The 24,809-nt window shown below is 46.0% G+C and overlaps 1 protein-coding gene across 8 annotated transcripts in view; it reads left to right on the top strand.

Annotated features, from left to right (window-relative positions):
* The window catches only part of SH3BP2 (SH3 domain binding protein 2), a 78,355-nt gene extending 54,990 nt beyond the window's left edge, over window positions 1-23,365 (top strand). For 5 of the 8 annotated variants that reach the window (XM_077302026.1, XM_077302025.1, XM_077302023.1 and 2 more), the window contains 3 exons: window positions 965-1,046; window positions 10,597-10,656; window positions 17,396-23,365. In XM_077302026.1, the coding sequence (XP_077158141.1) occupies window positions 965-1,046; window positions 10,597-10,656; window positions 17,396-17,536 (283 nt within the window). In that variant the 3' untranslated portion in view covers window positions 17,537-23,365. Of the gene's footprint in view, window positions 1-964; window positions 1,047-2,443; window positions 7,295-10,596; window positions 10,657-17,395 lie in introns of those variants that run through there. The other 3 variants (XM_077302024.1, XR_013225140.1, XM_077302028.1) reach the window with 3 other exon arrangements.
* The last annotated feature ends 1,444 nt before the right edge of the window (window positions 23,366-24,809 follow it).

The following is a 24,809-nucleotide window of genomic DNA, read 5'->3' as shown; positions in this document are numbered from 1 at the left end:
GGTCCGTTTAGCCTGGAGATGAGACGACTGAGAGGGGATTTGATAACCATCTTCAGGTATTTAAAAGGCTACCATATAGAGCAGGGGTAGTCAACCTGTGGTCCTCCGGATGTTTATGGACTACAATTCCCATGAGCCCCTGCCATCAAACACTGGCAGGGGCTCATGGGAATTGTAGTCCATGGACATCTGGAGGACCACAGGTTGACTACCCCTGATATAGAGGATGGAGCAGATTTGTTCTCTCTTGCCCCAAAGGGACTGACCAGAACCAACGGGATGAAATTAATTCAAAAGAAATTCCGTCTAAACATCCAGAAGAAGTTCCTGACAGTTAGAGTGGTTTCTCAGTGGAACAGGCTTCCTCAGGGGGTGGTGGGTTCTGCATCTTTGAAGATTTTTAAACAGAGGCTGGATAGCCATCTGATGGAGAGGCTGATTCTATGAAGGCTTAAGGAGGTGGCAGGTGACAGTGGATTGGGGATAGGGTTATGAGTGCAGGGGATTGGACTAGATAACCTATGAGGTCCCTTCCATTATTCTATTATTCTATTCTATGCAAGAAAAGCAATATTTCTTGGATAATAATAATTTAAAAATTATTTAAAAATTATATTCCAATCTTGATGAAATGAATAATGTATATATTCCAGTTCATATTTGTGTTGTCCCTTGTGCCTTCTAGTTCTCTGCATGAAGCTAACATCAATATGCTTTTACATACACGGTCAGCTTTTCAGCCATTTTGATTGGTGATTCAAGTGTGACCAGAGGTGGGCAGGCAGGTTATGTGGTTCTTTGTATGCCTAGTTTCTACCAGTCCTAATTCTTTGAGAAACACCCAGGAGTTTGGCAGCTTTACAAGCTTTAGTCAGTCTTAAGATGTTAGTGTTATTGAGAAGTAAATATCTAGTTTTAGTAAGTCCATTCCAGGCTTACTTTTCTGTTTCTCACACTATTTTAGGATGTTCAAATCTGAAAATCTGACTGCGCATCCAAAAACTGGATTATTCTGCATACGAAACTCATCTACAAAAACTGGAAAGGTAATAGAAAATAATTATCTTGAATATGAAATGCAGTTTGTGTTGTCTTTCTGAAAGGGAGATTTCATAAAGCACAGTTCATGGGGAATTTTAAGAACCTGGACAGTACCTCTGCAGATGTCATCTAAAATAGATCTGTCTCCTGAATTTAGCAGTCTTGGAGACTTTGCTTTGTTAAAGATTGATATTGAGTCAGAATACTGCACCAATTGATACCTGGGGCAGGGATGGTGGTGGGAAGAAGTCCAAGAAATAATTGAAAAACTTGGGGTCACCGTGTTGATTGGACTCACCTCAAAACCAAACTCCTCTCCGATGCCAAGAATCCCTGTCACCAACAAGGTTGATGCTGCTGTTGGCAATTGTGATGTCACCAAGCTCTCACTGATCTCAATGCGATGATGCCAAACAACCACTGATGGCAATGGAAGTCCTCTCCATCACCAGATTGTCTCTGCCCTGACATCAAGGACCCCTTCAGTATCAGTGTAACATGATCCATCGTCGCATGGTTCCAAGGATAATGTCATGCCAATTCCTTTGGAGTAATCCTCCAAACAACGCCATCAAGACAGCAATGACTCCATTGAGACAGATACAAATGGGTAGCCATGCTGGTCTGAAGTAGCACAATAAAATCAAGAGTCCAGTAGCACCTTTAAGACCAACAAAGATTTATTCAGGACGTAAGCTTTCGAGTGCAAGCACTCTTTGTCAGACCATTTAAACAGTCTTGGGTCTTGTTTCCAATGAAATGAGATTGGCAGAGGTGGGAACAAGGCAGCATGCTTACATCGACTTACCCACCATCCACTGTCTCATAGTTATCAGCCATGGATAATTGACGCCGACTCAAGGTCAACACAGTACTGAAAGTCTCAGAATCGGATGGCATCGGGTATAAGGACTCTGACATTGGTTCTGACACCCACCCTCTGCCTTCTGCAGATGATGTTATCAGGGGACCGGAGCTTCATCTCCGGATTAATTGTGGTTATATTCTGAACAATTAATTTGTATGGCTAAGACTCTGAATCTAGATTACTTATCCTCTGCCCGTGCAGTTCTGGCTGCCCTGATTCCATTTCACACATTTTGCTAGACCCCATATATGAGTGATGTCGGGATGATAGTTTTGTTGCCTTGCTGAGAAAAGCCTTCTGTAAGTAAGTCTATGACCTTGCAATTCCTGCTCTCTGCTCTCTGACAGAGACCCAGAGGTAACCATTATAGTCGCCAGAGTCCTAATTAAGATACTTCTATAATATGCTCCCTTTTTTGTATTCTATATTTTATAGCTCATTTTAAGATCTGTTCGGTTATGTAACCCCATGGCCTATTTTATTACCTCGTTGCATTTTTAAGTCCTATTTCTATATGTTTTACACTTATTTTAGGCCAATAAAAGGTTACTGACTGACTGATTTCTTCAATCAATCAGGCCTATGTATGAGGACCCAATTATGGAGGCCCTATATTCTCCAGGATCAGGCCCTATTGCCCTTCTGTTCATTAAGGGCATCCGCCAGGTGACTCTAGGAGTCCACCCCAGCTCATCATACCCCAAGAAACTAGAAAATTTATGCAGGGTGGAGGATGATTGTTCCTCCTTGTTTAGACATCCTAAGGCAAAATCAATATTTTCATCTGTTCTCCCAGCCAAAGGGAGATCTGACACCCATTCTTCTCTCACATACAAGGAGGGGAAGAAGATAGATGGTATGGAGAGAAAGGTGTCCTCCTCAGGAACCATGGGGCTCAAGGTAGCAAACTGTGCAGCCATAATAGGTTGTTGCAAGATTTCTTTTTAAGAACAGAATTCCCCTGTTCTACCTTGATGGATAAGGGGTATGCTGTGGATATAGTTTATCTGGATTTCAGTAAAGCTTTTGATCAGGTTCCACATGATATTCTTGTTGACAAGCTGGTAAAATGCAGTATAGATCCTATTACAGTTAGGTGGAGAGCCTCTTGTGGCGCAGAGTGGTAAGGCAGCAGAAATGCAGTCTGAAAGCTCTGCCCATGAGGCTGGGAGTTCAATTCCAGCAGCCTGCTTGCACATGGGATACCTTTACCTTTACCTTAAGAGTGCCAGGTTCAATTTTGGGCACCACAGTTGAAGAAGTGTGTAGAGAAACAAGCATGTCTAGAGGAGAGGTACAAAAACAAGGGGTTTGGAGACCAAGTCGTTTGAGGAAAGGTTGAAGGAGCCTGGTCTGTTTAGCCTGTAGAGAAGACAACTAAGAGGTGACATGAAAGCCATCTTCAAATACTTGAAGGGCTGTCATATAGAGGATGGAGCAGAGTTGTTTTCTGTTGCCCCAGAGGGCCTGAGAAGAACCAGTGGGTTCAAATTAATTCAAAATAATTTTTGGCTAGACATCTGGAAGAACTTCCTGACAGAGTGGTTCCTCAGTGGAATAGGCTCACTCAGGAGGTGGTAGGTTCTCCTTCCTTGGAAGTTTTTAAGCAGAGGCTGGATAGCCATCTGACAGAAATGCTAATTCTGTGAACTTAGGCAGATCATAAATAGGTGAACAGAAGGGATTGTGTAGCTTGACTCTTGTGGCCATTTCCTGCATTCTGTAGGGCAGTGGTTCTCAACCTTCCAGTGCCGCAACCCTAATACAGTTCCTCATGTTGTGGTGACCCCCAACCATAAGTATTTGTTCACAGAAACTAAATTGAAATTGACCAATGTCGTGAAGATCCATATAAATTGGTTTTTCCCCCGGGGTTTCTCAGTTCAGTTCTGACTCTTGTCCCACTGGGCTGTGCTGCCACTTGGAGCACCTGGTGGGAGACTGCACTGCGCTGGAGGCACTGCTGGAGCGGCTGGCAACCACCTGCAGGAGGAGCAGCAACAGTAGCAGTCATTCCCCTCCCCCCCCCAGCCAGGTTGCTCACCCTGCTGCAACCCTGTGAAAGGGTTGTTCGACTCCCAAAGGAGCCCCAACCCCAGGTTGAGAACCACTGCTGTAGGGGGTTAGACCAGATGACCCTGGAGATCCCTTCCAACTCCATAATTCTATGGTTCTGTGACCCCCCTTTTGGACACGCTTCCAAACAGACCTCAAACCTACAACTAAAGCTATCAACACTGAAGTCCGTAAGTTCAGGGAAGCAACAAGTTAACGCAGCATGGCATGACACCAACTGCCATAGCAGAGCCAAGGGAACTTGAATCATGATGAAGAGATACACTTGGCTTACTGCTTCCACCCTCCCAAATGACACTAGAGCTCAACTTAAAGATCTTCCCTTCAAGGGGAAAGAACTCTTTAGGATAGATAGATAAATAAATAAATAAATAAATAAATAAATAAATAAATAAATAAAACTAGGAAGCAAACAGATGGGATCTCTGAATTTATAAAGAAATAAATAAAGTAATGGCTAGGACCCTAGGTATCACCGGGTCCTCCAAATAAAGTTATGGGTTCCAATTTCAGAGGTTTTTAGCTTCATAGCCATATAGTTTCAATAACCAATGGGGAGGTACCCCCCTTTGCAGGCTCAAAGGCTTCCTTCCCATTAGCAGTCTAGGAGCCAACTGGGTTGTAGATCCAGTCAGCCTAACCAGTCCCTAGATGACAACAAGGCAGAAACACCTCACAATGACTATGTCATGAACCCCTGATTCCTGCCCCGGTGGCTTAATATACAAGTTATTGAATTCCTATTACTCCCGGAACTCCTGCTCCGTTCTGGCATCTCAGTCGGGCTCAGAAGCACCACCCCTCCTCTTGCCTCCACTTGCATTTCCTGCTTCCACAGCTCCTTGCTATCTCCCTTCAAGGCTGTTCTCTCTGGCTAGGCTAAACAACAGATGTTTGAATCACTTCAAGACCTTCCCATATCAAAGAACACTCATATCCTATTTTCCTGTGTCAATGCCCAGTTCTCACCTCAGGTAGTTCAATTGTCCCTTTCCCATGGCCCAGGTATATAAACCATGCCACCCCCTTCTCTGTTGTCTCTGTCCATGAGTGTAGACTCTGGATGCTGACTTCCCCAATAAAGACTTTAACTTAAAGCTTCACCCTGAAGCCCAAGAGTGATGTCTTTGGTGTGAGTTCGCTGGATCTCAACTGCTTGTTTCCTGATAGACTAGGCATGAATCACTGTTTTCTTTAAAGGTTGTGTTCCTTTTCTGGTGTTTAAAAACAAGTTACTAATGATAGGTGTTATCATACCACATAAAATTGTGACCATGCTTCTGATGAAATGTCAGCCCGCTGATTGTCTCTCACTGGAGCTGTGTCAGGTTTCTTCATTGACAAGAAAACACAGTCTTTGACTAGATGCATAAGAAAGGTTTATTATAGAGCAAGCAAGTTAACTCAACACAAAACATAGTCATCACTGGATATAACCCCTTTACCCTCACACCCGTGATACCCAATTAACATTGGAAGCTTCCAAGGGAAGACTATAAAGGCAGCTGGAAATTCAAGGATGGGAAGAGTGGGACGAGGGAGGTGAGAATGTAGGAGGAAGAGACAGAACAATACATTCTGTGGAGTCAATCTACCCATCTGACCATAACAAACCAAATAGCATAGGCATGCAGATGAAAAAGAAGCCAGCATTCCACTCGGTTTATAGACCTTGTCCAGACCCAGGATTCTTCAGGCAAGAACTGGAGATTCCGCAGTTTTACAGACCAATGCTTCAATGAATGCCAACATGACTCTCCCCTGGTTCTTGGACTCCATCCTTGATGGGTGGTTCTCACCGCTGTTGCTAGGGAGGCAGGATCAACAGAAAAAACTGCCTCCTCTTCCTGTCTCCCTGGTAGAACCACCCATCTTCTCCAGTTTTCTCCTGCCTCGCAGGGAGTGAGGTCGTCTGAGCTTAGAACTGACTTAATTGCTTTTCCCCTTCTATATATTCCTTCTTATAGCTGATATTAGAGTTTAGAATAGGTTTAAGATAGTTTTAAAAAGTAGTTAAAATAGTATTGTTATTAAATTCATTGAGAATAGTAAATTAGTTAATGGATAGTTAAGAGTTAATAGTAGGTAGTTAGTGTAATTGTTAAGTTAATTAGGGAGTGCTGTGTTTGGTGAATGAGTGCACAGTAAACAAAAAAAGCTCCAATGGAGACAGGCATTTTAAACAACGGTTATCTTTCTGACTCAGATCTCCTGGCTGCTAAATCTGCAGCCGGTGGAGCAACGGGCCTGGCAGATGCTGCCCAAGCACGGGCCGTCTTCACCGTGGCAGCCCCGGAGACAGGGGCTAAGTCAAAAAGGCTTCTAGCAAGAGTTCAAAGAAGCGGCGCACTGAAGAAACATCTGGCGCTTCTGAGCTGCAGCACGATTCTGTCTCCGGTGGCCATTTTGGGTCATCAAACGTGGCTGCAGGCACTTCCCTCATGGCGGGTGGCCATTTTGCGGGCATGTCTGTGAGCTCCACAGAAGTATGCCTAATTTGTCTGATGTTCAAGGAAGTGGTGTCCCTAATTGGAAGGATCTATGGGGCTTGCACAGCCCAGTACTGCAGCTGAAGGAGGCTTGACTGAAGGACTGCCACAGGGCATGTCTGTAGAGATGTATAAATTTTTGCAAGGCATGCTAAGAGATGAAATGGCCTCTCTTTGCCAGCAGAGGTCCAATATACAGCTGCCTAATATGCCTTTACCTCCTATGTTAATGAATCACATACTGTAAGGCTTATTAGAATCATAGATTCATAGAATCCTAGAGTTGCAAGGGACCATACAGGCCATCTAGTCCAACCGCCTGCTCAACGCAGGATCAGCCCTAAGCATCCTAAAGCATCCAAGAAAAGTGTGTATCCAACCTTTGCTTGAAGACTGCCAGTGAGGGGGAGCTCACCACCTCCTTAGGCAGCCTATTCCACTGCTGAACTACTCTGACTGAAAAATTTTTTCCTGATATCTAGCCTATATCGTTGTACTTGAAGTTTAAACCCATTAATGCGTGTCCTCTCCTCTGCAGCCAATGGAAACAGCATCCTGCCCTCCTCCAAATGACAACCTTTCAAATACTTAAAGAGGGCTATCATGTCCCCTCTCAACCTCCTTTTCTCCAGGCTGAACATTCCCAAGTCCCTCAACCTATCTTCATAGGGCTTGGTCCCTTGGCCCCAGATCATCCTCGTCGCTCTCCTCTGTACCCTTTCAATTTTATCTACGTCCTTCTTGAAGTGAGGCCTCCAGAACTGTACACAGTACTCCAGGTGTGGTCTGACCAGTGCCGTATACAATGGGACTATGACATCTTGTGATTTTGATGTGATGCCCCTGTTGATACAGCCCAAAATGGCATTTACCTTTTTTACCGCTGCATCACACTGCCTGCTCATGTTTAGTTTACAATCCACAAGTACCCCAAGGTCTCGTTCACACACAGTGTTACCTAGAAGCGTATCCCCCATCCAGTAGGCATGTTTTTCATTTTTCTGACCCAGATGCAGACTTTACACTTATCTGTACACCGCCCGTGGCGCCACGGGCGCCACGGACTAAATAAAATAGTAAGGGGTTCTGGGGCGGGATGTGTCCGGGATGAGGAAGGGTCCGGATTGGACCCTTCCTCATGACAGACAATCAGAGGGACCAATCGGCAGGCGGGCGCGGCCGGGCGCTGCCCCGCCGGCGCGGCCGGACGCGGCCCCGCCGGCGCGGCCGGACGCGGCCCCGCCGGCGCGGCCGGGCGCGGCCCGATCCGCGGGCGTGGCCTCCGAGAAGCAGCAGAAAGAACCCACCCACCCCCAGCCGCAGAAGATCAACAAAACGCAGAGGAGCCGCCGCAGCCCAGCGCACCACGCCTGGGACTCCCCACCAAAAACCACGAGACGCCGAGGAGCCGCCACCCGCCTCCTCTTTCAGGTAGCCTGTCCCTTGCTCTGTCCCTCGCCTGCCCCTCGCTCTGGTCCCTGCCTGCATGCGCCCATTGTCTTCTGGATACAATGGGCTTTTTTACTAGTCTTTATTAAATTGCATCTTGTTCTCATTTGCCCATTTTTCCATTGTGTTCAGATCTCGTTGAACTCTGTCTCTATCTTCCGGAGTATTTGCCAGTCCTCCCAATTTGGTGTCATCTCCAAACTTGATGAATAGTCCCTCCACCCCCTCACCTAGATCATTAATAAATATGTTAAAAAGTACCGGGCCGAGCACCGAGCCCTGAGGTACCCCGCTACTCACCTCTCTCCAGTCTGATGAAACACCATTGACAACAACTCTTTGAGTGCGGTTATCTAACCAATTCCCTATCCACCTGACTATTACTCCCCTCCATCATCAGTACAGCATGAGCATGTAACTCATCCTATTTAAACTAAAGCTGCTAGGAAAAGATGTTATGAGCAGCATGTATCACCTGAGTCATCTGGTATTGAATTAGAGAAAGGGGTGTTTTTAAATGATGAGGAGGGGGTCGTTGAAGATTTTTCGGTTCCTGAACAGACTCAAAGGTTTTTTAAGCAAGAGGATTTTCAGGAATTACTTCAAAAGTGCATAATAGTTCTGAGTCTTATTCAACCGGAGGCAGCTGAGGCTCCCCCAGATAACTCTATTAAACCTAGAGTTAAGGGCAAAGAGGAATTTTTGATTGTGCATGCCATTATACAAAGTTTTGGTACATTACAAGTGATTTCTTCAGAGGAGTCTAGAAGGAGAAAGGAAGTGTGGAATTTTCAGAGGAATTTGTTAAAATGAATGTAATATGTTGGGGACATCACTTTAACCGGGTCAGTATAATCATGCATAGTCAGTTGTCTCAGCCCGTATGACCAGGACAAACCTGTTGGGAATGAGGAATGCAAAGGTATCTGCCATCCAGGTAAGCCAAAGAAAGGTTCTCCAGTGCTTAGGAATTTCTAAGGCAGTGCAATTGCTGGCAAAGAAAATCCTTTGTATGCTGCACTGCAGTAGGGCACTGCTGTAAACTGGTCCTGTTGGATAGAAGGGCTGGTCCTATTGGGATTGCACAGAAGCCACAATGATGAAAACAAGGTAGCACTTGCCAGTAACTGTTGTTCATCAAATGGTCTTCTGTGCAGGCACACATCCATCCCTCCTATCCCTCCTATCCCTACTGTGGATTCCTTTTTTCTTTTACCTGTTCCTGGTGACAATGGGAGAACTGAGGGGAGAATGCTCACCCCTCCCACATCATGTCACTTTTGGATGGGAAAGTCACCTGGGAATTTATGATTCTTTGCTCAGAAAGCTCATTAGCTTCTCACCAGCGCTGGCTTGTGGTAGCCTGCACAGACCACATGATGAATAACAGTTACAGATAAGTGCAACCTTGTTCCTACTGATAAACATCTTGATTTTCATCTAAATGGAATTTCCACATATTCATTCTGTTTGCAAGATACTTGCTGAAGATGGTTGGAGCACTGCTGAGGCCAAAGCTGAGAGTGAGCTAAGATTGGCCAGGGAAGCCCATTGTAACAAGAACAGGTTTTCCAGTTATGTGAGGAGCAAACGTAAAGGAGGCAATAGGCCCACTATTGGGTGGGGATGGACAAACTCTAACGGAGGATTCAGAGAAAGCAGAAAGGATCAGCGCCTATTTTATATCTGTTTTTTCCCACAGGTCAAAGGGTTTAGGCACATCTAGAGATGGCAGTAGCCAAGGGATAGCGTCTGGGTGGCAGGTTGACATGGACAGAGATGTTGTCGAGAGGCATTTAGCTGCACTGGATGAGTTCAGATCCCCTGGGCCGGATGAAATGCACCCGAGAGTGCGCAAAGAACTTTCCAGAGAACTTGCAGAACCTTTGTCCGTCATCTTCGGGACTTCTTTAAGGACTGGAGATGTCCCGGTGGACTGGAAGAGAGCAAACGTTATTCCAATCTTCAAAAAAGGGAGGAAGTCAGCATAGATTTGTTTCCAAGAGGTCCTGTCAGACCAACCTGTTTTCCTTTTTTGACCTAGTAACTGGTTTGCTGGATCGTGGAAATTCGGATAATGTCGTTTACTTGGATTTTAGTAAAGCTTTTGATAAGGTTCCCCATGATGTTCTGATGGATAAATTGAACAACTACAATCTGGATTTTCAGATAGTTAGGTGGATAGGGAATTGGTTAGAAAACCGCACTCAAAGAGTTGTTGTAACCAGTCCGGTAACATATTTATTAATGACTTGGGAATGTTCAGCCTGGAGAAAAGGAGGTTGAGAGAGGACATGATAGCCCTCTTTAAGTATTTGAAAGGTTGTCACTTGGAGGAGGGCAGGATGCTGTTTCCGTAGGCTGCAGAGGAAAGGACGCGCAGAAATGGGTTTAAACTACAAGTACAACAATATAGGCTAGAGGGAAAAAAATTTCACAGTCAGAGTAGTTCAGCAGTGGAATAAGCTGCCTAAGGAGGTGGTGATCTTCTGGCAATCTTCAAGCAAAGGTTGGATACGCACTTTTCGTGGATGCTTTAGGATGCTTTGAGCTGATCCTGCGTTGATCAGGGGGTTGGACTAGATGGCCTGTATGGCCCCTTCCAACTCTATGATTCTGTGATTCTGTGATTATACTGTTGCAAATGCTGAGTTGTGCTTTTCTTTTTTCAAGGTATTAGTTGTGTGGGATGAATCCATTGAGAAAGTGAGAAACTACAGAATCTTTCAACAGGTTAGTAGAAAAGCAGTATGTACAGACTCAATGGCATGCACTATTTGTATAACATGCAACCTCCCCCCCTCCATCTGTAAGCTTGGGCTTGGTTTAAATGCATAGTGGTCTAAATCTAGACATTTGAAGAGAGAGGTATGATGACATCCTTTTGTGCCAAATATGGTGGAAGGGGGCAGGGAACTAAGACAGACCATTTTGTCTTTTTTCAGCTTTTAAAACAAAATTATAATATGGAAGTTCCCACATCTTCTTTCTCTTGTTCTTGCCGGTCAGCCTGGTAGCATGTTATCCTTACCATTTGGATTAATATTTACGAAAAGCCCCTGTGGGCGGAGCACTGACTGGGACAGGAACCGGCCACGAGGCACACGAGCCAGCCTCGTGGCCAGACGCTACCTGGTTGCCTAGGATGCCGCTCCTCCCATGCCCTACCTTGCCCGCCAGCCTATTACACCCGTAGTGGCCCGGCTCCACCAGGACAACAGACTCGGCCACCGTGGGCCACGACCACCTGGCTGGCTTGCCCTCGCCCCAGCCACCAGCATGATGTGTGACTCCAGTGCTATGCGCCAGCCCATCCACCTCCAGATGCTTCACCCCAGCTGCTAAACAGGACTCCGGGTAGGCCAGCAGTGGGCCCCTCTACTCTTTAATATTTTGCTCTATTTTATATTTACTAGGGGCAAAGCCCGTTGTCTCCAAGAATACAACGGGCGCTAGAGCTTGGCAGTGGGAAGAGGAAGGGGAGGAGTTGTCCAGTCTGTAAGGGCATGGGGTTGTCATGTGTGTTGTGTGGTAGGTTGTGGTGGCATGGTGGCAAATGAGGCCATGGGTGTGGAGATATGGGTGTCAAGAACCTGTGGTGTGGAATGTTCGTTGATTGTGGGAGAGGACTGACCTTTGGGAATGGTGGCATAGTGGTTACAGATGAGCTTTCCAGAGCCATGTCCTCAGATATGTGAAGGGAAAATCAGACTGGAGACTCTTCTTAGGGGAAGATTACATGGCAACCAATTCCCCCCAGTTCTGCGTCATTTCCCTTCTTGTGTGAATTAGGCCACATTCACCGAAATGCCCCTCTGCCCTAATACACATAGGGTAGTCACAGTACACAGGTGTCCACCCTGTTCCTTCTGTCTCCCATATTTTCACTGTTGGTAAAATGTTATATGCCCACATGCTTCTTTCATGGTTGCTCCTTAGAAGAACGGATTTTTGTACCCTATTGCTTACTACCCAAAGGAGTCTCAAAGCGGTTTACAAACACCTTTTCCATTTGTCTCTTCACAATAGTCAACCTGTGAGGTATGTAGGGTTGTGAGAGATCTGAGAGAACTGGGAATGGGCCGCAGTGACCCAACAGGCCTCAGGTGTCTCAAAGCATTTTCCAATCGTCTTCCCTTTCTCTCCCCATAGCAGACTCCACATGAGGGAGGTGGGGTAGCGAGCCTCACAGGGAAGCTGGCAACCCTAAGAGGAAGACTCTCTGTGCACAGCAGTCTTGACCTTAGTAAGGTTTTTAATACTGTTTTTTTATTTGCCAGGCCAACCTTATTTGCCAGTTACTATTTCAGTTACGATGTGTCTCCAGACATTTACTTGTTCTCTATTTAGTTTCAGGCTGTAAATATTTATTTAGATCTTCCTGCACTTTCCAGACTCACAGGACTGATGCTGGTCTGCCTGTCTGCGCCCCAGAATACAAACAGTTGCTGGTAACGGCTGGCCATAACCCATAGCCCAGGAGGGACACTCCTGCACCATTCCCTACCAACTGCAGGCAAAAATGGCTCCTTTGAAGGCTGGACTCTGAGGCATTGTACGATTTTGAAGTCCCACCTCCAAACCTCTAGGAATATTTCCAACCCAGGGGTAGCCAACCTACAGGTGTGGCCTGGAGAGCTCCTGGAATTACAGCTCACCTGCAGAGTATAAAGATCAGCTCCCCAGGCAGAAAGGGCTACTTTGGACAGGGTTGTGGTAGAGAAGAAACATTTAAGGCCTCCCACATAGGTTGTTGTTGAATTGAAATACTTGAGGCCTACTGCACAGGGTTGTTGTGCAGATGAAACAGGAGACAAAAGAGCCAGCTTCCTCTGCAGAATAACACTGTGCAGTGGCCTCAAATCTGCAGAGAGTTGCAAAGAAGAAAGACACATGGCTTGGCTGTGTCTAACCCCCGGGCAGAGCAGTATTTTAAGTGAGAAGGGGCTTTTCTGTGGCCTCCCTGTCAGGCAACTGTTTGGCAGAAGGGGAAAGTTCCCCACCCTCAAAAGGAAGGTCTTCAGGCTCCCCTGCATTGCTCTTGGAAAGGCCTCCCTCCCCCCAGTCAGGGCCTGTCAGAGGCTCCTTCGCAGCAGGTCTGAAGGGGGGGAGGGAAAGCACTCTGCAGCCTCCTGCCAGCTCTGTCAGGGCTCTGAGGCCATTTGCAGTTGGACTTGACAGGATAGCCTTGGGGCGAAAAGGGCTGGCGCGGCCTCTGTTCTCATCCCCCTTGGAAGCCCTACTGACCTCCTCTCCCTGCGGTGGTCAGGAGCAGACTGGCAGCCAGACTGGGCTGGGTGAATGGAATTTTGGTCTGTCCTGGTGAGGGGCCAGTAGGAAGGCACTTTGCACGCCTCCCCATTGGCTGCTTGGCCCTGGATGGACACTCGGAGGGCCCAATCAGTAACTGCAGTAACTGCAGCCCATTCCCAGTTCTCTCAGACCTCTCACAGACCTCTCCCACATCCTTCACAGGTTGTCTATTGTGGGAGAGGAAGGGAAAAGTTGTTTGTAAACTGCTTTGCGCCCTTGAAGTCCTACTGTATTCCTCAACGTGGTAAGGGGGTGAAGTGCGGAGCTCACAGCCCACAGGCCAATTGCAGAAGCCTGGGGAAGGACCTGGCAAACCACCCCGTTTTTCTTGCCAAGAAAATTCTGTGTGAAGAATGGTAGCCCCCAGGCCATGGTGTGGAATGGTAGCCCCCAGGCCATGAAGCACTGAACAAGCCACTGGGGAAGGTTGACAGCTCTCTGCCAGTAACCTGGGCATTTATGGACACTTAGCTGCCGGGGTAGCCCAACATGCAGAGGCCTGAGCCACAAGAAAACCAGAAGGATTGCAACATGGAATGTATGTTGAATGTCGCAAGGAAAATTGGATATTGTGAAATCAGAAATGACCGACTCAACATCAGCCAGCTCAGCGTCAGTGAACTACACTGGACAGACAATGGCCACTTTCCATCCAAAGACTTCACAGTCTTTTGGTCACGACAGTATCAGAAGAAATGGCATGGCCTTTATTGCGGACTAGAAATAAAGCCCGCTGTCCTCTGAATACAGCGGGCGCTAGCATGTGTAGGCCGGGGGGTGCGGGCGGTTGTAGGGTATAGAGTTCAGGGGCCATAGGAAGGGGGTGGATAGGGTGGCTAGCTGTCGCCGCGCGAGTGTGCGCCAGTGGTGGTGTGCACCAGCGGCGCGGCCAGGGCTCGGGGGTGAAGCTGCCGGCAGCGGAACGGAGCAGGGAAGAGTGCCGTCGCGTGGGCAGGCGGCCCTGATGGCATGCCGGTGGCGGCGGGGAGGCGACAGAAGCGGCGGGGAAGCGGGCAAAGCAGCAAGTGGCGGCCGGGAGAAGGCTTGGGGGGGCCGCGAAGGGACGTGTGGGGTTGGGGTGGGAAGGGTGTGTCGGCGGGGCGTGGAGAGCCGTTTGGGAATGTGCAGCGGGGGTAGCGGGCAGTTCACTGGGCGGGGAAGGGGTGTCGCTGGGCGGAGGGAAAGCAGGTTTCCCTCAGCCCAGCGGCATGGGGCGAGGCTCCTCCGCGGCGGCTATGCCGGTGTATGTGGCCGACTTACTGTGCTGCGGGTGCAGAGGCGACGATGGCGACCTCGGAGGAGTGGAGAGGCGGCGGCGGGCCAAGTAGCCAGTGGGGAGGTGCCTTTTGCGCGCCTCCCCATTGGCCACTTGGCCCTGGAGTGGCACTCAGAGGAGCAAATCAGGAGCTGCTTCGGGGCTCCTGATTCGCTCCTCCGAGTTTTTATCCCGGACAGCGCCCGCCCACTCTCCTCCCACTTACCCCTTATCCTTTTATTTAATACCGCGGAGCGGTTTAAAGATAAGCTAACAGCTCGTGCAGTGCAATGTAACACAGCAGTAGATGACCAAATTATGTCCATACAAATTCGGGGAAAGCCAGTGAACACAACTGTTGTACAAGTTGCACCAACCACGACTGCTGAGGAAAAGGAAATCAAAGATTTCTATGAGAAAGTGCATGAAACAAACAGGTGCATGATATACATTATTGGGGAGTTCAATGCCAAAGTTGGAAATCAACAAGAACAGGGCATCTGCCGTAGGTTTGGATGTGAAAGCTGGACCCTGAAGAAGGAAGACAGGAGAAGAATAGATGCTTTTGAATTATGATATTGGAGACAGATGCTGTGAATACCACGGACAGCCAAAGTTACCAACAAGACAGTCTTAGAGAGGAGCAAACCAACTATGTCATTAGAAGGGAAGATATTACAGCTAAAGCTCACTTACTTTGGACACATCATGCGATCAAACCCGCTAGAAAAATCATTAATGCTCGGCATGGTCAGCAGGAAAAGGAAACGTGGTCGCCAAAGGATCCGCTGGCTCAACACGATCAAAGCCGATACAGGGATGACCATGAACCCACTAAAAGAAGCGGTCAGAGACAGGGGCGCATGGCGAAGACTTTCCTATAGAATCGCCCAGGGTCAGACACGACTGAATGGATAACATCATCATCAAACTGCTTTGAGACTCCTTTGGGTATAAACAGCAGAGTTTAAAATTCCAGCTCTTCTTCTAAAGGGCAACAGTGAAAGAAGCATGTAGGCACATAACATTATATCAACAATAAAAAAATGGAGACAGAAGGTGCACTGTACTGTGACTACCCCATATGGATTACGGCAGGGGGACATTTCAGTGTCTGTGGCCTAATACACACAAGAAGGGAAATGAGGTTGAATGCAAAACTGGGAGGAATTGGTTGCCATGTAATCTCCCCCTAAGAAGAGTCTCCAGTCTGATTTTACCTTCACATATTTGAGGACATGGCTCTGGAAAGCTCATCTGTAACCACTATGCCACAATTCCCAAAGGTCAGTCCTCTCCCATAATCAATGAATATTCACACCACAGGTTCTTGACACCCACATCTCCACACCCACACCCTCATTTGTCACCACGCCACCACAACCCCCCCCCCGCACAGCACACATATTCAACCCAAGCCCTTGCAAACTGGACAACTCCTCCCCTTCCTCTTCCAAATGCCAAGCTCTCTCTATCTTAATCACTCTCTTCCTTTCTACCTCCCTGTCTCTTTGCTATTTTCTCACATTTCCACCACATGTGAAAAAAAGAACCTACCTTGTCATCACATTCCCAACCTTTTCGCAATCTTTGCAATCACTTTGGGAGTCACATACCACCTATAAAACATTTCATACCAATTTTCTTTAAGAATGTGTCTATTCGTAAGCTTAGGAATTCTATACCAATATTCCTATTTGTTCTAATGTCACATTTGTCTCAATATTTTGCATCCATTTAATCATACAAGGCTTTGCCTGTAATGGAAAAGGATTTCTGAACCAGCTGACAGGACTCAAGCACTCCCTTTCTGACTTAGGCGTGTAATTGTACCTCAGAGATTAGATCACTGGCTGTTTAGATGATAACAATATGAAATTGAACTTTATTAAATAGATGGATGGGTGTTCTTAAATGATGGTAAAGGTAAAGGTATCCCCTGTGCAAGCACCGGGTCATGTCCGACCCTTGGGGTGACGCCCTCTAGCGTTTTCATGGCAGACTCAATACGGGGTGGTTTTCCAGTGCCTTCCCCAGTCATTACCATTTACCCCCCAGCAAGCAAGCTGGGTACTCATTTTACCGACCTCGGAGGGATGGAAGGCTGAGTCAACCTTGAGCCCGCTGCTGAGATTGAACTCCCAGCCTCGTGGGCAGAGCTTTCAGACTGCATGTCTGCTGCTTTACCACTCTGCGCCACAAGAGGCTATCTTAAATGATGACGTTTCAGTATATTATTGGTCAGTTGTGAAGAAAACTTTGTTTCAGAGAGAGTTGAACTTTTCAGCTCTAGGGAAGCGCCACAGCCTTGAAGCCTTGAAGCAATCAGCCCAATGCCGTGCTTCCCTTTCAGAGCGCCCCTGAATCCAGCTGCTCAGCCCTCTTAGAGCCAGGGCTAGGAGGGGTTCTTTCCCCAGAAGATTCTCCCCCCTCTCCACAACTGGGCACCAGAGTTGGGATTTCTTCCCCCAGAACTCCTTCTCAGCCTGCCTCTTCTCCCCTGAAACCAGCTTTCCCCCTCAAGCTCTCCTGCTCGAGGGTCTCTGAGTCTGGTGGCTCCCATCTGATGAGCCTTTCCCCCCTTTATTTCTACTCTTGCCCCACCCCTTTTTAGCATAGATCTGCACAGAAACACACTTTATATTTATTTTTCCTTTCTTTTTTCTTCTCCTTTTCTGGGTTTTCTTTTACCCTACCCTCTGGGTCCCATCACAGAAGGTATGGCATTCTGACTCTAATATCAGCACAACTGAGACATGTTAATGTGTAGCTGAGCCAGTTATTTCCGTAGAGATGGTCTGTCTAATTTAAGATGGTTGCATGGGTTTCAGCATTTCTGATTTCAGTGCCATGAGATTTTCCTGAGATGGCCAGAAATCTCTGATGTCTGTTTCAATCTTGCAGCAGGACTCAAAGTTCTACCTGGAGTCAGATGTGCAATTTCCAAGCCTTGGAGGTCTGGTTGAACACTACTCCTGCCACATTTTGCCTGGCCATGACAGTCTGATGCTCCAGTTTCCTTATGGCTATTCTGGACCAAGCTGATGCACCTTCATCATCTGCTCTGTATTATCAATATGCAGGAGAATATGGGGTCACAAGATAAGTGTTTTCCTGCCCCATCAACTGAACATGGATTCCAATATTGGTCTTTATTTTTCTGTTCTTTCACATGACATCTGGGGAAGTTTCTGATTATGGTTCTCCTGATAATGGTTTTACTGAAGAAATTTCCTGATACACTTTTTCACACTGGATTGCTGGATGTATGTAATTAATAGGCCAGCTCACATTACCAGATGAGGACTGATTCAGTTGGGTACCATGGAACATTTGCAGACTTGGCTCTTGAACAGAACTGCTGCTTCCACTTCTCTTAACAGGTGTCATGAGGCCAAATGGTGGAAGAAAATTTCTGAAAGCAAGGTGCTAGAGATGTTAGCTTTACTTGTTTGATACTGATGCTTGACAAGGTATTGAACCAATTGATAATGCTATATATATATATATAATGCCTTCACCTGCTGGGGGGTGATAGTGACTAATCTCCCTGGGGAGGGGGCTCTACATTTCAAATAATTTCCATGAAAAGGCCTGCAGTATAATCCTAAGCAAAATTAATGCAGTCAATTTATTTCACTGGAGACAGATTTCAGTAACACTGCATAGATTTACATTGATCTTGTGTCAGTTTGGTAAATTGCCAAGGCTATCAATGGCCCGTTTGTAAAGAGGCAAAGACAACTGGCTGCTTCATACTCAGATGCATTTTTATTCAGAGCATTTGATTGATTCAGAGAAAGAAGTTTTCAGAGAGAACTTTGAGCTAAAGAAGAGCCATTTTGACTTTTTATATGGCACATGAAAGGCCAACCAGCTTCTGTGAGCCATAATGCACTTTGTAAGATATATGAAGTGCTGTATTCAGTTGGCAGATTATACATACACCATATCCATCAATGCAGGGTAGTTAATACAAAGAGTTCAGAAGACTGAGCATTCCGAGACATAGGCAGTTGTATCACTCTTGATCAGTGGAAAGTATTTTCCTGCAGGACTTCCCTGTGATTCACAGTGTCATGAGATTTGGAGGCAGGGGTGGGTGGGGGTGGAATTTCACTAAACTTACACAATTATCTTTCCTGGACTGATCTAACCTAGTTGTGACATAGGATACAATCTAATAATTCCAGAAATGTACAGTAATTAAAATCTTGCCTGTCAGTGATGATCCAATACTGCATCTCCTTAAAAGCAACTGCTCCTTGAGTATTGTTCCTGTGACTTTGGTAATTGAAAAATGTACCATTATAACTGGTGGCTAAATCTATGGACATTTGCCAGAAGCAGGGTCGGGGCAGACTGAAAGGAGATGGAAGTTGATCCTGGGAACCAGCCCTTTTCCTAGCCAATGCATTTTGTTTGCTTCTCCTGGCTTTACAAACCTATTTTACTGAAGGCTGTAGCAGAAGAATACTTGCAATGACTGACTGACATCTGAATGGACAATTAGGAAGGAAGGAAGGAAGGTCTAGGGAGGGTTTAAGAACAATGGGAAAGTCTGAGTGAAATGAGAGGTAGATGAGGCCTCTTGACATGCAGCTTGAGCAGTGAGCTCACAGTGGAAGCACATTTCTGAAGAAGAGACGAGGGCTCATCCTGCACTTACTTTGTTTCTTCCGTTGCAGATCTTGCTGAATTCAGATCGATTTGAACTCGGTTCTTCCTCTGCTCCTCCCCCCCGTATTGAAACAGAAAGTGTTCTGCACTTGATTGGGAAAGCTCAGAACAGGGAGGGGTGCCAAGTGCAGCAGGAGTCTCTTTCCTTGAACAGGGGGGAGAGAGGATTGGAGACTGCAGAGGAAAGGGAAATAACAAGGGGCAAATCTCTGCTGAGAGAAGTTAGGACTTCTGGAGCACAGTCACTTTAAGACAAGCTTTGCAACCTTGAACCAGGAAGTCTTTGAACTGACACTCTGGCCAATCAGGGAAGACTGCTTTGCTCCAAGGTATGGAGCAGTGAGTTAATTTGAAAAAAGCAAAAATCTGCACATTTACTCATGGCGATTTTTGAAATATTGAGGCTTATATCCACTCCAGGATATCACAGGGGAAATGAAGGGTCACCACAAATCAATCATGCATGTTGTAGAGGGAAAATTTAAAGCATCCAAAATCAAAATGGAAATCAAATTCGGTGTAGACTCCCAGTCAATCTGGGAGTGGGCCAAAAGCCCCATGCAGACTACACCTAGGATTCTTGCTTGCAGCTGAAGCTGATGGTGTATGGGGTTTCTGTGGGGTCTGGAGAAAAAAAGGAAAAAAAATGGATGTTATTTACAAGGTGATACTTTTTACCTCCATGCCATGAATCTGCCTGTTTCCAAACCTTAAGCCAATCTTTTGCAACTTTTTTTATCATTGAGAAACCCTTGAAACATTCTTCAGGCTTCAAGAACCCCCAGAAGTGGTGCAATCATGCAGAATATGATTGGGAAGCATAGATTTGTACATGCCTACACAAGGCTCCCCTTCCTACCCCCTCCAGGCCTATCATTGGTAAGCAGGGATGGGAAGCTTGATGCTGCATCCCTAGACCTCAGATGTCCAGTTCAATTCCTTGAGCTTGCCTCTGGTCTAAATTGACTGTCATATGGAAGTTTAGCTGCTGTTCCTAACATGGAAGTTATATTCTAGCACCACCTTCCAAATTAGGTTAAACACTGCTGGCCATTTTACACCTGCTTTAAAACCTAACAAAGGAGTGAAACTAGGCTGCCTTTTTGCTCCGCACCTTTCTAATCTCCACACCACGGACTTAAATGTGGAATTGTCCACTATAAACAGCCATGTACCGTTGATCTCAAATAGAAGGGCCCCTCTCCTCCTGTATGCTGATGATGCAATCCTGCTCTCACGCATGAAGGTGGGCTTGAAGCTACTTCTTTACTCCTTTGCATCCTGCTGCAAAGTAAGTGTTTTGACCATAAACTATGAAAAATCAAATTCTTAGTCTTTGGCAGAGCCAAGAAATTGACAAACTGGAAAATAAATGGTCACAAAATTAAGCAAGTACACACATTTAAATACCTAGAGATAACCTTTCACCAATCACTTAATTTTAGTAGTAGTATATATTTATTATATATGGCCAAGGTAAAGGTATCCCCTGTGCAAGCTCCGGGTCATGTCTGACCCTTGGGGTGACGCCCTCTAGCATTTCCATGGCAGACTCAATACGGGGTGGTTTGCCAGTGCCTTCCCCAGGCATGACCGTTTACCCCCCAGCATGCAAACTGGGTACTCATTTTACCGACCTTGGAAGGATGGAGGCTGAATCATAAATGTGCTATTGGACTCTATTATTGTTGTGCTACTTCAGACCAATAAGGCTACCCACTTGAATCTATTCCATCTCTCAGTGGACCATTAATCAGTCTCATCTGATTTACTTAACCTAGTAGCCAAGTTTGAGGTTGTTGATAGCTTGTTAAGTGACCACTGCCCACTGAGACTAACACTTAAAACTACTGGCAGTAAAATCTTGAAACCAGTTTCTGAATTAGCAGGTTTACCATGTTCTAGGAGACTCAAATGGTCTGATCAGCTTCAATCCAAATTCTCCCAATTTTTTGCAAACCCAGAAACAGAATCTTTGAGGCATGCTATCCTTCAGTCAGATAATGATGCTATCCAAATCTGGGAAGCTATTACTACTCTCCTAAAGCCGTTTCTTGTTAATAACAGACCAATCAAACTTTCACCATATTCAAATAATGGTTGGTTTGACCAAGAGTGTAAAACTCTCAAAAAATATATAACCCACACCATGAGGAAAGCAAGGAGAAATACTAATGAGTTCTGGATGCCCCAACTTTTGTATTTAAGATCACAATACAAAAAATTAATTAAACAAAAAAAGCTCGAACATGCCAAATCCTTATGGAAAGAATTAGATCGGGCGGTTTCTGAGAAAAATGACTCACGTTTTTGGGCACTAGTCTCCAATAGTTTAAACACCTGGTCCCATCATCTGGAGGCTCAAATACCAGCTAAAGATTGGGCCCTGCATTTTAGCAAGGTCTTTGGAGCCCATTTGGCTTCACCCCCAACAGCCATGTCACATTTACAACATATCCCTCCTGATCTAACAGATCTCCCAGTTTGGCCCACAGTTTCAGAGGCTGAAATCAAAGGCCTGATCTCCTCATTGACATCTGGTAAGTCCCCAGGGGAAGATCTGATCCCTACAGATCTTTATAAAGCCTTTCCATCATGGTGGTCTCCTATATTAGCAAAAACCTTCTCGCAAATTAACAATACAGGCCAAATCCCCCCTGGATGGAAACTTAGCATTGTTGTGCCCATTTACAAAAAAGGGGACAAATCAGCTCCAAATAACTATAGGCATATTAGTTTGTTAGACATAGCAGCAAAACTGTACAGTAAGTACTTACTGATTAAGCTGGAGGAATGGGCAGATGAAAATCATATTTTATACCCACATCAAGCTGGATTCAGAAAGGGCTTTAGTACTATTGACCAATGTCAGATACTTCAGCAACAGTGGACCATTAGAGCAGATATTAAAGGGAGCGATCTGCAAACATCTGGAGGACAATTTGGTGATCCAAGGAAGTCAGCATGGATTTGTCTCCAACAGGTCCTGCCAGTCACACCTGGTTTTCTTTTTTGACCAAGTAACAGGTTTGCTGGATCGTGGAAATTCGGTTGATGTCGTTTACTTGGATTTTAGTAAAGCTTTTGATAAGGTTCCCCATGATGTTCTGATGGATAAATTGAAGGAGTACAATCTGGATTTTCAGATAGTTAGATGGATAGGGAATTGGCTAGAGAACCGCACTCAAAGAGTTGTTGTCAATGGTGTTTCATCAGAATGGAGGGATGTGAGTAGCGGGGTACCTCAGGGCTCGGTGCTCGGCCCGGTACTTTTTAACACATTTATTAATGACCTAGATGAGGGGGGGGGGGAAGGGACTACTCATTAAGTTTGCAGATGACACCAAATTGGGAGGACTGGCAAATACTCCAGAAGATAGAGACAGAGTTCAACGAGATCCGAACACAATGGAAAAATGGGCAAATGAGAACACAATGCAATTTAATAAAGATAAGTGTAAAGTTCTGCATCTGGGTCAGAAAAATGAAAAGCATGCCTACTGGATGGGAGATACGCTTCTAGGTAACACTGTGTGTGAATGAGACCTTGGGGTACTTGAGGATTGTAAACTAAACATGAGCAGGCAGTGTGATGCAGCGGTAAAAAAGGCGAATGACATTTTGGGCTGTATCAACAGGGGCATCACATCAAAATCACAAGATGTCATAGTCCCATTGTATACGGCACTGGTCAGACCACACCTGGAGTACTGTGTGCAGTTCTGGGGCCAAGGGACCAAGCCCTATGTTCGCCATTATTCTACAATATTCCATTTTCTCATAGATTGATGTCACTCTATACACCCAATTTTGAGGCACTGCTTTATGTTCATCAACATATTACCAACAGCACAGTCAAGAGGTAGAAGTAGTTACATCCCTTACAACAAACGATTCTGCTCTTGCCAAGCTAATTCAGTTGAGTTGACAACTCATGTCCTCCTCTATTGTTCTAAATACTCAATTGTTTGTGAGATATCATTTGCCCCATCACTGAAGACAAAATCTTGGCACTCTGATGAGTCACTCCCTCACTATCTGTTGGATGGTAAAGACTAAGTTCAGCAGCTATAACTTATTTTATATGTAAATCTTTAAATTCTTATAATATGGATTAATCTTATTACTTCCTTGTTGGAAATTACTTTCTTGGATTTATTTTTATGACACCATTAAAGGTATTCTGAATTTGAATCTGCCTATCATTGTTCATTTGGATGGGTGGAGGGTCAACATGACCATATATAGTTTTTTAACCAATAAATGTTTAATGAATTTTAAAAATATATACAAATGTCTTCCACCCATTTGGGAAACTCTTCTAGGGTCATCAAGAAGCCCCAGGGTTTCATGAAACCCTGCTTGAGAATGTCTGACTTAAGCCTTTATTAAAGGGACAGGACATTTTTCTCCAGGGCAGTTGGTGACCCTCATGGTGCACAGCACTGACTGGCTAGCACATTTCCCCCTCCCACAGTTTTTCAACTAAATTTTTTAAAGGTGAGAAGTTAATATTTATTAACACTATAGTATATACCAGAGGCAAAGCCCGCTTTAGAAGCAGGCCAGGAGCTCATGGCAGGAACCAGCTCTGGTGGTGGGCTCCTAGCCCCATGCGGAAGTGGGCACCTATGGCAGAGGCTGCTGGTGCTTCTCGCCCCGTGGGGAGGCCCTCCCCACCGTGGGCAAATCAGAGGGCCAGCCCATTAGAGGAAGCAGGGTCACAACTCTAGGTTGTGATAGTCATTAAATGAGACAACGTGCATGAATCAAGGAGGTAAGAACAAAACTACAGATGAACTATAGCTCATCTGTAACCACTAGGCCACAATTCCCAAAGGTCAGTCCTCTCCCACACTCAACAAAACTATTGAATCTGTGTTTTAGCATCAATTACTGTTTTATACCCTGGAAAGTACACAGTGTGGCAACTGTTTCTGATTGTTTTTGATACAGCCATGGGCGCTTCTAGTTCTTTGAAAACTGTGAAAGGCTAGATAAATTACCATTAACCAAGCCTTGGTTTGCAAGATCTATTCACAGTGTGTTCAGAAAAGCAACATCTGGTTACAATTGGCTCCTATATTTACATTTTAAAAATCTTAATAAAACAGTAAGGGATGTTGGGGTGGGCTCACTCCGAGATGGGGGCAACAATTGGCCCCTTGGCCCTGGACTGACAAGAAGAGGGGCCTTCCGATTGGCCCCAAACCAGGACAGACCAAAATTCCATCCAGTTAGCCCAGCCAGGGGTAATCTGGAGACATGGCTGCCAGTCTGCCCCTGACCACCGCAGGGAGAGGAGGTCAGTAGGGCTTCCAAGGGGGATGAGAACAGAGGCTGTGCCAGCCCTTTTCGCCCAAGGCTGTCCTGTCATGTCCAATTGCAAATGGCCTCAGAGCCCTGACAGAGCTGGCAGGAGGCTGGAGAGTGCCCCCCCCCCTTCAGGCCTGCTGTGAAGGAGCCTCTGACAGCCCCTGACTGAGGGGAGGAAGGCCTTTCCAAGAGCAACGCAGGGGAGCCTGAGGGCCTTCCTTTTGAGGGGGGGGGGACTTTCCCCTTCTGCCAAACAGTTGCCTGACAGGGAGGCCACAGAAAAGCCCCTTCTCACTTAAAATACTGCTCTGCCCGGAGGTTA

Source organism: Paroedura picta, chromosome 10, assembly GCF_049243985.1.
Source record: "Paroedura picta isolate Pp20150507F chromosome 10, Ppicta_v3.0, whole genome shotgun sequence".
NCBI classification, from domain to species: domain Eukaryota; kingdom Metazoa; phylum Chordata; class Lepidosauria; order Squamata; family Gekkonidae; genus Paroedura; species Paroedura picta.
Note: the sequence above shows the minus strand (reverse complement) of the source record. Positions and strands in the feature narration are given on the sequence as shown.